Source organism: Ochotona princeps, chromosome X (genome assembly GCF_030435755.1).
Source record: "Ochotona princeps isolate mOchPri1 chromosome X, mOchPri1.hap1, whole genome shotgun sequence".
In the NCBI taxonomy this organism is placed as follows: domain Eukaryota; kingdom Metazoa; phylum Chordata; class Mammalia; order Lagomorpha; family Ochotonidae; genus Ochotona; species Ochotona princeps.
The window spans coordinates 51,241,117-51,255,506 of NC_080865.1; the positions used below are offsets into that span (position 1 = coordinate 51,241,117).

At 39.3% G+C, this 14,390-nt stretch overlaps 1 protein-coding gene across 1 annotated transcript in view; it reads right to left on the reverse strand.

Moving 5' to 3' along the window:
• Nucleotides 1–14,390, reverse strand: part of HDX (highly divergent homeobox) — a 123,045-nt gene that overhangs the window by 73,936 nt on the left and 34,719 nt on the right. The window contains exon 4 of the mRNA XM_004592790.3: nt 9,503–9,556. Within this exon, the coding sequence (XP_004592847.2) occupies nt 9,503–9,556 (54 nt within the window). The remainder of the gene's footprint in view (nt 1–9,502; nt 9,557–14,390) is intronic.

A 14,390-nucleotide genomic window follows, 5' to 3' on the forward strand; every position in this document is an offset into this window, starting at 1 on the left:
TATGAAGACTGGAGTGCAGAACTAACTCCAGAGTGATGATCACAGATCATTTGTGCTGTAGAAACCGATAAAGAAAAGGCACGGATAATGGAGCATTGGGGATGAAGCTAAAGAGGAGACTTGAATGATTTTTTAGTTTTTGATATTTAAATTTTCAAATTTTTAATTTTTATTGCAAAGTCAAATATACAGAGGGGGAGAGACAGAGAGGAAGATCTTCTGCCAATAATACACTCCCCGAGTGACCGCAATGGCCAATCTGCACCAATCCAAAGCCAGGAGCCAGGTCTCCCTCGTGGATGCAGTGTCCCAAGCCTTTGGGCAGTCCGTGATTGCTTTCCCAGGAAACAAGCAGGGTGCTGGATGGGAAGCAGGGCTGCCGGGATTGGAAGTAGCACCCATATGGGATGCCAGCATGTTCAAGGTGAGGACTTTAACCACTAGGTCACAGTGCCGGGCCTGAGCTTTTGAGATATATTCAACAAGCAAACTCTGTAGATTACTTGAAGAACTCCCGAAACCTTGAAAACTCTAATTACAACTATATAATATTAGTATTTATAATGCCATGAAGTTGAGTAATATGCTACTGGATATGATTTTGTATTGTGGCTTTTCATTTAAGGGGATGTATAATAACTGTGTAATGGAAACTATCATATCCAGATGTGAGAATACAATGAAGGAATACATCTCTACTGCCAGATCAGAAATGGACTCTCAATGAAATTGGTAACTATATCTCGACAATAGGATGCTGGACTCTCTGTCATTGTCCATGCCCGCAATGATGGACATATGAGAGTGTATGAAGAACTATACTATAGTAATGATATTAGGGAACTCAATAGTGGGGAGGGGAATTGGGAAGGGGAAAGAAAAATCCCAAGGCCTATGGAACTGTATCATAAAATGATAATAATAAGTAAAAAAAAAAAGGAGTGGTCACTAAAATGTCCACCTTTATAAGCTCAAATACTGACTGTTAACTACATAGTCCTATTAGTATAAACTTGAAATTCCACCTCCTCCTTGCCCCCCAAATCGCAACATGCACACAACTCTTCTCTTGGTTGTGGCTTGCCTTAATAAAGACTCTTGGAATGAGTGCAAAACAAACAAACAAACAAACAAGCAAAACCACATTAGTATCCTTCCAAGCTGAATCTTTCTTCATTCCCTTTCTTGGTGAATGATACTTCAAACTATGTAGAAACTGTAATAAAATTCAAAATCCCTTATAATTCATTCCTTGATTCATTCTGTCCACGTGCATCAGTTACTTTTTCTATCATCTATTTTGCTTTTTCCTTCTCCATATACTCATTGTTAGTGCCTTAATTAAGATTTTTGTCATATCCTTATTGAAGTATTATAAAAATACAAAAATTGTTCACCTAGTTTGAGTTTAATTTTTTAATTACTCTAAGGGTTTCTTAATCTCATTGATTAAAAAATAACAGAATTTTTTCATTGATTATTTTCCCTATATATTTTCTATTTTTAGTCTCATTGATTTCTGCTCTTAAAAACTCCTTCCTTCTGTTTGCTTTGGGTTCATTTGGTTCTCATTTCTTCTGAGTCTCGAGATATAAATGTAGATTGTCAATTTGAGTCTCATTCTCACTTATCACCTTTATGTCCAAGGTAAGCAGTTAAGATTGCAAAATTCATTCTCAGCACTATGTTAGCTACAGCCTGTAAGTTTTGATTTACTATTATATTTATTTTCATTCAGTTCTATGCATTTTTATTTCCCTTAAGGCTTCCTCTTTGGCCTGTGGATTATTTAGTAGTATATTTAAGTTCTATGTAGCTATTTTCCAAGTTATGTCTCTGTTACTCATTTCTAATTTGATTCCATTATGACTGGAGTTCATGACTTTATCACAGCCCTTTAAATTTGTTGGTTTGTTTTATGATTCTGTATGTCTGCCTTGGTCAATGTTCCACGGATCCTTTGGAAATATACGGTTTTCCTATTGAATATTTCTAGTAGATAACGCTATCTATTTTTTATTACTTCTCATTGTTTGATTGTGATGCTCAAATCTTTTATGCCTTTGTCTACTTTCTGTCTACTAAGTACTTGTATCAGTTTCTAAAAAAAATGGTGTTGAAGTCTTGCTGTATCACTGTATACTTATTTTTCCCCATCAGTTTTTTTTAAATATACATTTATTTGAAAGTCAGAGTTGCCAAGAAAAAGGGACACCCCCCACACACACACACATCTTCAATCTGCTGTTTCATTTTTCCAAATAGCCATAATGGTCAAGGTTTGGCAGGATGAAGCCAGGAGGCCTGGAATTCCATCCAGGTTTCTCACATGCGTAACCATGACCTAAGTAGTTGGGCCATTTCCCACTGCTTTCCCACGCACATTAGAAAAGAGTGGGATTGAACACTGAGCAGCTAGAACTTGAACTAGCACTCATATGGGATGTCAGCATTATAGAGAGCAGCTTAACCCACTGCACCACAATGCCAGTATCTGTACTTTCAGTTTTTGCTGCATATATTTGGAGATTCTGGTGCTTGAGCTCTACACATTTATAATTTTTATGTCTTCCTGGTGCTCATATCATTTTATATCATGTAACCTTTTCTTTGTCTCAAATAATCTTTTTGTGTTAAAATCCATCTTCTCAGATACTGATATACAACTCAATCCAGGTTTTTGTAATTATTATCTTCATGACATATGTGTCCTCTTTTCTGTTTTTTTCAAAAGGTCTATGTCACTAAATTTGAAGTGAGCTTCTTATTTACAGTATGTAATTATACTGTGTTTTCATGCATTTTGTCAAGTTCTATATTTTCCTGCATATGTTTAGGACATCCACATTTAAAATTATTATAAATTACTTAGTCTTTACATCTATCATTGCATTATCTTTGTTTCTTTTATTTTATATTCCTGTATTTATTTTTTTCCTTCTGTGAGTTACTTGAACATTTAAACATATTTCTTTACTTGAAAGGCAGAGAGAGAGAGAGAGCGAGCGAGAGCTTATGATGGCTCATTTCCCAAATAGTGGCAACACCCTGGGCTGGGTTAGACCAGGAGCCATTCAGTTCTCATCAATGGCTGTTAGGGCCTTAGGTCGTTGAGGCATCTTCATGGCCTTCTTAGGTGTCCTAGCAGGGACTTGAACTATTGCTCTTACATGGAGTGCTGCCATTGTATGCTGTGGTTTAACTGGCTGCTCCACAATGCTGGACCCCTTCCTGAACTTTTTTTTTTTTTTTTGGAATTTATTTTGATTTATTTTTCACTGTCTTTGAGTGTATTACTTAGTACATTTTTTTGGTAGTGGTTGTTCTGCCTACCATAATACATGCAGTTTATGGTGCACTGACATCCATATTTCATCACTTAGAGTGGAGCATGGAAACCACACTTTGTTCAGGTGCCTTTATTTTCCTCATGTTTAAATAACCTTGTCTTGACTATTAGATGGTTCAATAACTTTGTCTCAGTTAGTGAATATGGTCTAGAACATTCATATCCAAGAACCCACAACAGTCTAGACTGGTCAAGGCAGCAACACCCGAATGTGCATCCTGAATAGGGTGTGGGGTGGGCCGGGCTGCAACGTCCACCAGCTCATACAAGGCCAAATGCAAGGCCAGACTGTGCTGGGCACTGATCTAAAACCTTTTGGCATGTATGAGAACTGGGTCTGGGAGTGGATTAAGTGGAGGAACTTGGGAAACTCCCCTGGCGAGTCATAGCTCCCGCTGGTGAACATGTGGTCCAGACCTGGGAGTCGGACAAGCTGGGCAAAGTAGCTCCAACAGCTGGCTAACGTGTGAATTGGTAATGGAATGGGATGTACTGGGCAGGACTGAGCAAACCTTAGCCTACACGCGAAACTAGAAACCAGGATGGAGCACAGGTCATGCCGAGCTGGGCTCTTGCACCTACTGGTCTATGTGAGTCAGGGAAGCTAAGCCACAGCATCTAAGGCAAAGGCCAAGACTGGGGAGGGGCTGAGCCAAGCTGGGTCAGAGCAACCACTGGCAGGCGCGTGATCTATGGCTGGGAACAGGCCCAGTTGGGGAGCTAAGGAGACACCCTAACTGGGTGGAGGTTACCACCAAGGGGCACGTGGACTGGAATGGGGGTTGCGTTCTGATCAGGAACTGGTTGTAGTGTCCCTTGGTACAAATGTGGACTGGGATTGGACGCACCAATCCGGGCCAGACTCCAACACCATCTGGTGTCCTGGAGGACCAGGGTAGATGTGGGACAGACTAGGCTAGGTCTCAACCCCATACTGAGCCATGTGTGAGCTGTACGTGGGTATGGACGAGTCGTGGCTTGGCTTCAACATCCAACAAGAACCAGTTTGGGTTGAAGGCCAGTCAGGAAAAGCCACTGTTCCTGCTAGGACAGGAGGTGAACTGAGTAGGGCTGGCTCATGGACCCTCTGGTATGCGCAAAATCTGGCATTGGTAGGGGCTCTGATGGAGGAGCCTGGGCAACTCCTCTGGCAGGACACAGTCCCTGCAGGTGAGTGCAAGAAGCATGATGGGAAACAGCCCAGAATAGGCCATGGAAAGTTTCCCACTGGCATACATTTGGCATGGGTTGGGGGCAGACCAGGCTAAATCAGTTCATGTCATTCACTGGCACATCCAAACACCAGAATACTGTGGGTCGAGCCAGGTTCGGTCGCGACAAAAACCAGTACACAATACAGAATGCCAAGGTGAGGTTGCCTGTACTGGATGTGACTGCAGCACCCAACCAGCACGTGTGACAACCATGAAGGGAGGGGCCAGAGCCAGCAGGGGGAATAAAGGGGTGGTTCCCTTGCTGGACACCTACTCCCACTGGAGAGCGTGAGCTGGGATAGGGGCAGACCAGACTAAGCAGGGCTACAACACCTGTGTGCCTCATGTGGACTAGATCAGGAAAAAGCCAAACTGGGAAGATTATTCCTACTAGTGCAAACAAAATTAGAGTGGGTGAGGATTGTTTGGGCTTAGCCGCAGCATCAGATGGCAGAAGTTGGCATTAGGAGCTAATTCTGTCAAGTCAAACCACAGAACCACCTGGAGAGTGCATAATCCAGCTGTGAGAGAGACCTGGGAGGGAAATAGTGGGCTCCTCCCTCTTGGGTTACCACTCCCAAGGGAGGGCACGAAAACTAGGACAGGGGTTAGGTGGCTAGACAGAGAGGCACTCAACAACATCCGTGAGGCCTGGATAGTTGAGCTGGTTAGATGGAACTAAGCTTCAATACCCATTGACATGTACGAGAGCCAAATGGGATGTGGGACAGACTGGACTAGTCTGCTACACAGACTGGCAAACCATGGCAGCGGGCAGACCTGGTGGGGGTTATTTTGGGTCGCTCTGACTAGGCTGCAGCTCTCAATAGTTTATGTGAGGGCCGAGTATGTGCTGGGCAGAACCAGGCTGGACTGCAACATCCATTAGTTCCAGTGGAAGTCGGGGATGAAAACAGAACTAACCCAGCAATTGCAACCACCAGCTGATCGTGGAGATGGACTGTGCCGGGTCCTGGGTTTGCTAGAACATACAAGAATCTGGTCTGGGAATATCTCAGACAAAGTTTCTTTGGAGATCTCCCCAATCGAAATGCTGGACTCAGAACCCTAGCCAAGAAAAGACAGAAGACAGAACAAGTCAATCAACCACCTCAGCTATATGTTGGCAGCGAAATACTAGGCAAATGGTGACTCTATGATGGAGTATGTCAGTCAGTAGATTCTTCAGCGACCTCATTGTGCTTAGAGTGGCGAGATTGGCAGCAATTCATAACTGGTGACCTATCAAAACCACTTGAGCAAGTGTCTCAGAGCATGCCCCACATCCGGGAGTTGGGGTGAGTGGGAAACTGAGTGGGGCTTCTCCCTCAGTATCCCCCTTTACCTCAGATACATGAAGGAAACAATATGGAAATAATAGTCTTACCCCTTCGCTATAGCTCTTGAACCTTTTTACCCCAATTAACTATGTAAAGATTGTCAAAAATATAATAAAAATTAGGGAAAAAAAAGAATGTTTTATCCTCCCTAAATCTGTAATAAAGATACTCTCAACAAAGAGAAGTCCATGACCTGATGGCTTCATTTTTGAGTTTTACCAAGCTTTTGAAGGATTTTATTGCATCTTTAAAAGGATTCTATTGCAGACATAGAGAATCCTTGTCTGAGATTGGTTTTCTTTCACTGTCTATAAATGATGTGCCTCTTCTTGTGAGCTCCAGGAGTTTGGATGAGAAACTCATTGTCATTTGGACTGGTTTTCTCTGATAGATAATGGACCATTCTCTCTGGCTAATTTTAAGATGATTTCATCTTCACTTTTCATCTGTTTTACTATTATATTCCTAGATGTAGAGTTCTTTGCATTTAAATTGTTTGGGGGTCTATTCAGGTTCTTAAATTTAGATTTGTATTATTTTTACCCAAACTTAGTCATTAATATCCTTTTAGTCTTATCTTGTGGGATTCTAATACTAGAAATATTGGATCTTTTCATATTGGCCTATAGAACTTTGAGATCCATTCTAATTTTTAAATCCATTTTATTTTGTTTGTTCTAACTGCTGAAATTCCATTCATCTCAGCACTGGTGTTGTGTCATTATAGGTTGACTCACCACCTGCAACAGAGTTTTTACATTTGGGTACCAGTTGGAGTCCTGCTGCTCTGATGGGGATCCTGTTCCTTGTTTCTGTGTCTGGGAAGGCAGCTGAGGATGACCCAAGTACTTGGGCTCTTAACCACATGATGGGTCTGCAGGAAGCTCCTGCCTCCTGGCTTTGCTTGCATTGATAGACATATGGGGAATGAATCAGTGGATGGAAATCTCTCCCTTTTCCTCTCTGTAACTCTGCCTTTGAAATAAATAAATCTTTTTAAAGATTATATTAATCTATCATTAAGTCTAATAGAAATTTAGCCAGTTTTTAATTTTAGTCCTTGTATTTTTCAGTTTCATAATTCTTATTTGACTCTCTTTGACAACTTATATTGTTGTTGATTTTTAACTTGTAATTTTTATTATTTTTTGATACAATTTATTCGGCGGTGGGCTCTCCCCTCCCCGTGACAACTTGTATTGCTTTAAATTTTATTCGTTTTTTTTTTCAAGATAATTTGTAGTTCATTGCTTAAGTGTCTTTATGTATGTGTTCTAATGTCTTTGTCAGATAATTTCATCATCTGATTCAACTAGCTGTTTGTAACAGTTAGTTGTCTTTTATCACTAATGCTGTGGTTTTCCTATTTCTTCATGTGATGCCTCATTTTCAGTTGTTTCCTGGATACTTTGGTCATTACCTTAGGACACTTTAAGTCTTACTTAATTTTTGTGTTTATTTTTAACAGAGAGAGAGAGAGAGAGAGCAGTGCCACACTCCAAATGCCCACAATAGACAATATTGGGTCAGACTTAAGTTACAAAGCAGAAATTCCATCCAGTTCTCTCACCTGGGGGGCAGGGAACCAAATATTTTGAGTAATCAGTTGCTGCCTCCCAGGGTGCAGATTAGCAAAAAGTGGGAATTGGAAGGAGAGGCAATACTCAGTCACAGGCACTTTGACATTGTGTGTCCCAAGTAATGCCTTCACTGCTCTACCAAATACTAGTCCTTAAATATTTTTATCTTAGGCAGTAGCCACTGAATTATCTATATTTAGCAATAGGTCCTGGCCTAGTTTTAGGAATAATAGCTAAAATGATACCTTAGTTTTCATAACCTTTATAGTGTTTCTTTCACCTTTCTTAACTTATCTGGTGACTTGAGGGAGGGAGGGAGGGGTGTGGGGAGGGCCTAGTGATTCTTGCTTCTGCCACCTAAAATGACAGAAAGATCTTATCCAGCTGAGACACCAGTGAGAATATCCTGTGATTGATGCACCTAACAATCCAGTGGCTCTCAGTAGGAAAATGGATTCTGCATCCAACAGGGATGGATGTACCTATGTTAGGTTAGGTACTTGTGGTTTATTCCTGTGGTTAGTGGTGACTAGCCATCTGGTTCTCTAGATGAAGAAAAGAATTCTCTGGCTTACAGGGGAAAATGCCTCTCCACTGCTTCACCAGGTTGCTTGTTGAAGTTGCATCCTCCCTTGACATTGCTGTCTGGTGTCTCAAGATGAGAGAAGTGTAGTTCATACTAAATAGGTCAGGAAAACATTTACCATGGCTGTTTATTGTCTGCAGGAATTTCAAACCGATATCCGCTGGCCATGTTGACAGGTTCAGGTTATGCCCATTGTGGAATCTGTGCTCTATCTGGGGGAGGAATGAGTTGTCTTCTGTTGCTAGGTTGGGGGCCATGAGTTGCATGGTCTGTAACTAGCTGCTTTCTCCTTTCCACATTTTACAATTCCTCACTGGTGGCCTCTTGTATTATTTTCAGAGTTTATAGTTGTACTTAGTGGAAAAAAGAGTGGAACAAATCTAGAAAATCGTGTACAATGCTGACTGAAATCTTTGGTTTTATGTATGTCAAATTTATCTATCACATAATCATCTCAAATATCTTTCTGAAAGTCTATTCATGGCCTTTTGGTGATTAAAATCCTTTGTGTCCTATCCGTGGACATACAGATAAAAATCTCCTGGTATATTTGTTAAAACAAGGACAACCAGGGCCCGGCGGCATGGCCTAGCGGCTAAAGTCCTCGCCTTGAAAGCCCCGGGATCTCATATGGGCGCCAGTTCTAATCCCAGCAGCTCCACTTCCCATCCAGCTCTTTGCTTGTGGCCTGGGAAAGCAGTTGAGGACGGCCCAGTGCATTGGGACACTGCGCCCACGTGTGAGACCCGGAAGAGGTTCCTGGTTCCCGGCTTCGGATCCGCGCGCATCGGCCCGTTGCGGCTCACTTGGGGAGTGAATCATCGGACGGAAGATCTTCCTCTCTGTCTCTCCTCCTCTGTGTATATCTGGCTGTAATAAAATGAATAAATCTCTAAAAAACAAACAAACAAACAAACAAACAAAAAAACAAAAAAAAAAGGACAACCAGAAAGGCATTTTCTGAGAAAACCCTTTTTTACAAAAGCTCTATTATATTAACATTATGAAAATCACAATAGTAGCAGAAAGCAGGAGAACTGCATAAAGTTATTAAATGTTATATATTACTTCTGAACACTGAATTGCAGTAAAAATAGGTAAATTACTTAATACCGATTTAGTTTTCATAGAACATGATTGAACCATGTTATTGAACTAAGATAATTAGATGTAGAAACATACGACATTTTATGAATTACCACTGAATGCTTTTAACATTGAATAAAAACTTCCAACAAATTATATGGTGTGCATAATACAGCAGATTGTCATTCTGACATATTTTATCTGCAGACATGTCTTTTGAGAATATGTGGTACTACCAAGTTTTAGTTTTACTAGGTTTATAAAAATCATGATGACATTCTTAATTAAATCTCTACTAACAGCACAAGGGGAAACCCACTTGCTATTTTAAATGCAAAGTTACTTACTGCTCTTTTTCTAGAACACCCTGTAATCCAAGGCACAGTAAGGTTTCCTGAAATCTGTGGAAACAACAAACGGAATCTCAGTGAGGTATGCATAGACACTACGTGAAATGTTGCTCAACAAAGAATTCTTACATGATATAAAGATAGGGCTGAATCCTGAACATATTACACGCTATACAATATTGTTTCATTAATGAGCTCAACAGTTTTTAAAGGGTTTTCTTTGTGAAAATATTTTCAAAGCGGCACAAAGTTCCCTTAGAAATTTAAGGGACCTTATTAGTTCCCTAGAATTGCTGGGACTCTTTTTGGTTTCTAGAAATCTGTGAACAATGTATTAGGACAGAAATTAAATGGCCTGTGGAAAAAGTGCAAAGGTTTCATGAACTGAAGTACAGTCACTTGGTAAACAGGGCATCACTACACGAAGAATTCATAATGAAGGATGTTTGCTGGAAATTTAATGCATCCTACTTGTAGTTGTTTTACAGTATAACAACTGTCTTGATACAATTATAACTACATGTGCTTTCCCAACACAAATGTTAGGCCTACGGTACAGTGACTGAAATTGCTTTTCTCAACTGTGACCTCATTACAAGACTAGCGTTCCACCCTTTCTTACAAAATGGTGAACTATAGATTTTAACAGGCCCATTAACTCAAACGGACATTGTTTTGTAAAAATAGTGTGTGTCTGCTAAGTGGAGAAAATATGAACCTTTAAACATTACTAGCAGGATAAGAGTATGGTTCAATCAAATCTGCCATTTTTTAGTTACATTCCAGTGTTTAGGGTGGCTCGTGAAGCTTCATAATATTATAACCTCAAGCAGATACTTCCTGCATAAGACTCAACTATCTCATACCTGAGCAAGTATTTTCTAATAATTTTCCAGAAATGTTTGACCTTTACCAATGGAGCAGCTAATTTTTAAACTCTCATCCACCTATGTACTCACACCCAAAATTGAGATAATGCTTCTGCAAAATCATATTCAACAGTATAGTCAACTTTTTAAAAGTGGAAGATACTAAGGAAAATGGCCAGCGATGCCATGTTACCTTAACATTGCCATGTAAGAGATAGCTGCTACTTTACTGGGATTCTGAGGAGTCTTTACAAAGAACAAGGTGGCCTTCTAAGCTGTGGTTCAGGTTAACTTACACATAATCATACTTCTTCATGGACATAAGAGTTGGAAAATACTCCACACATTCTACTTGCACTAGCCTTAGTTTCATCTACACACTTTCTGAAAGACTGACAAGACAAATATACTTTGTAGGTGGTGACAATGGCAATGTGGCATTCAGTCAAATATTTTACCTTTTCTCACAAATTATATTCAGGAATTATCTGCATAACAGTATGCCTACTCATGAGAAATCATGAATCAAGAGCCAATGTAAATATTAGTGTCCTCATTCATTCATTAAATGAGTACTATCCTTACCAGTAGACACGCATTCCTCTTTCTTACTTGGAGCTACAAATATAACAAAATATAAAGTATATGTCAAAATGATATAAAAATACATTTTATAAATGTATAAACAAAAATATTTTTAACAAGGTAAATGTCACCATAGTGAATTGGTAATTGAGAATTAATTGGGTAAATAACTGGTAATTGGTAATGAACTGGAAAGCTAGAAGGTCCTCACTAGGTGTGAATAATTGATTTCTTAAGTGATGAAAAAAACAAGGAGAGATTTCTTCTGAAAAATGCTTCGTAACATATGCTTTCTTTTCTCACCACTAAATCAAATTTGAGTGTATAAACTAAATTGGTTTCTCAATAACACAGGCAAATTTGCTAAAAATAATCACATAATATATTCTGGAAAAAACGGACATACAAAAGTTTTTTTGGATTACTTTTCCATATATTCCCAAGTGTTAGTAAAGGTAACTTAAAATCATCTACACAGTTTCTAGAGAAAATATGTGAAATAAAATGAATCATCAACAAACAAAACAAAACCTAAGACTAGAAACTATTGGATAGTCACATACGAATTAATAAAAACATGATACTTGCAATTGGCATAGCAAAGAAAATTTGATTAAACATTCATATTTTGCATTTTAGGAATATAAACTCTGAGTTCTTGTTTTAGTCAATTGTATATAACCAAGAAAACACAGAACTCCTATAAGCACAGTTATCTACAAATATAATTTGGGAAGTTTATTTGGGAAGAGATCGAGTTTTACTTTTGTTTTATATGTTCTGTGACAATAGTTCTGTTACTCAAATGATACATTTAAATAATCTTTTCTATCTACTTAAAATCTGCTCTTCAGTTCCCTTTGCTTCTGGTAAAATGCAGGAATAGACAAGCAGAATTTTATGAATCATAATACTGTATAAATAGGTCTCCCCAAATGTGGGAAGTTTTGTTTTGTACAATATTGAAGACAGGTTTCTCATTCACCAGCATTCATAAAATAAACTAGTAAAATGAGGAGGCTAATACACTTCCTCAAACAATATTTCATTTCCAAACACTTAAAACACCCCAAGATGAAAAACTATAAAATCAATCTATAAGGAGACAAAACTATCTTAACAAGTAATTTAGACATTATATAGTAATGGAGTATTGAATCAAAGTGGAAAACTTGGGGTGTTATAAACCCATGGCAATGATGTTGCCATTGTTTAAAGCACTTGGGGAATTTTTCTTTTGGAACTGTCAGTTCATGTCTCACCCAGACATTCTGTCTCATTACTTCACATTCCTTTCTGTTTAACTGAGAATGTAACAGCTCAGGCTGAACAACCTTATTATTCACTAAATGTGGATCAGAATGCATTCTGACTATTTTCCAGAATCAAATTTTGTCTCAAGTGATCATGGTTTGCCCCCTTTGAAAGCATTTAAAAGAGTCCCAGGGCTCTTAACGCAGTTGTTAAAGAACTTCAAAAACTTTTTGACAAATTGAACGTTATTGAAATAAGTAGATTTGACCTTCCAAGGTAACTAATTTGAATTCTGTTCACATGTCTACCAAGTATGTCTTCTACACTAGGTGCCGTTTACGGTGTTACAGGAAATAAAAGAATGGGTAAAACATAATTTCCTGGAGAGCAAGACCTACGATTTGTGAAGAAGAGAGGAGACAGGTACATGAATGACTTCAATACAAAGAAAACCACGATAAGAGTCATAAGGGAGGTACAATAAATGAAGTGCAATGGGAGTTCAAAATGTGGCAAAATTACATCCACTTGCGGATTTATAGCTCAGCTGAACCTTAAGAGACTAGTAGAATTCTGATAGAAATAAGAAAGCATTTCAGGGGGAAAATAGTGTGCTCAATAGACAATAGGATGTGTTGGAGGAATGATCAGTTCAACTAGAACTACAAAGAATATTTTGGGCTGCCTTGTGGAGGTCATGAACACAGGGTACATTTATTTAGAGTTCTAAGAAAATGTAATGCCAGTGAAGGTTTTTATATGCATGTTTGATATGCTTACAACTGCGTTTTTTTTATACCTTAGGAAACTTAGTTTGCCTGTATGTGTATAGTAAATTTAAAAACTGGACTTTCTTTTAAAGATTTATTTATTTTTATTACAAAGTCAGACATACAGGGAGGAGGAGAGACAGAGAGGAAGATCCTCCATCTGATGTTTCACTCCCCAAGTGAGCCGCAATGGCCAATGCGCGCCGATCCGATGCCGGGAACCAGGAACCTCTTCCGGGTCTCCCACACGGGTGCAGGGTCCCAAGGCTTTGGGCCGTCCTCAACTGCTTTCCCAGGCCACAAGCAGGGAGCTGGATGGGAAGTGGAGCTGCTGGGATTAGAACCGGCGCCCATATGGGATCTCGGGGCGTTCAAGGCAAGGACTAAAGCCACTAGGCCACGCCGCCGGGCCCCAAAATTGATAGTTTTTATGATAATTTGAATAGGGTTAATCCACAGCAGTAACAAGGATATTGGAGGTAGAAATTGGTAAATAAAATATATGTCTTAAGACAGGCTTTCTACATGAGATAGAAAAGAACCAGATATTTGGGACAGAATGCGGATAGGCTTTTTTACGGCAATCATTAAACTGCTTCCCAAAGTGGCTGGTCTGGTGAAGGTACTGGAGACTCACAATTTTAAATTTAAATGCAGGACCTGGAACATGGTGCAGCAGGTTGATCCTCTGCCCTGTGGCACTGGCATCCACATACGGGTCAGTACACATGAATACTGCTCCACTTCCCATGCAGCTCCCTGCTTGTGGCCTGGGAAAGCAGAGGAAGATGGCCCAAAGCCTTGGGACCCTGCACCTGTGTGGGAGACCCGGAAGAGCTCCTGGCTCCTGGCTTCAGATTAGCTCAGCTCTGGCTGTTATGGCCATTTGGGGGAGTGAACCAGGGAAAGGAAAACCTTCTCTCTACCTCTCCTTCTCTCTCTGTAAAACTCTGCCTTTCAAACAAAAATAAGTAAATCGTTAAAAATAAATAAGTTTAAATGCAAGAGTCAGGTTTTGGAAATCTGAGTATCATGTCAGGGTGTACAAGGTAAAGCATCTAACAGGAAAGAGTATTTGGTGTAACTGCACTCGCATCATATGCATAGTTAAGATTTATGAATCAAACACATTTGTCTTATGTTAAGTCATAATTTCATCAGGCACTGTATATTACAATATAAATTATGCATTATAATATGGTCATATTGTGCATGGTTGTACATTCAGAAAAAATCATGCATACAGCTAGATTCATAAGTGCAAAATGCCATGTTTAGCAACAATTATTCTTGTTAGTTTAATAAAGTCTTTGATTTTAACACTTTCTCTTTTGAAATGAATTCTTCACAGAGTCTGGATATGTTATTAAATATTCAGACCAATTTTTAAGTCTAATAAAGCTATTA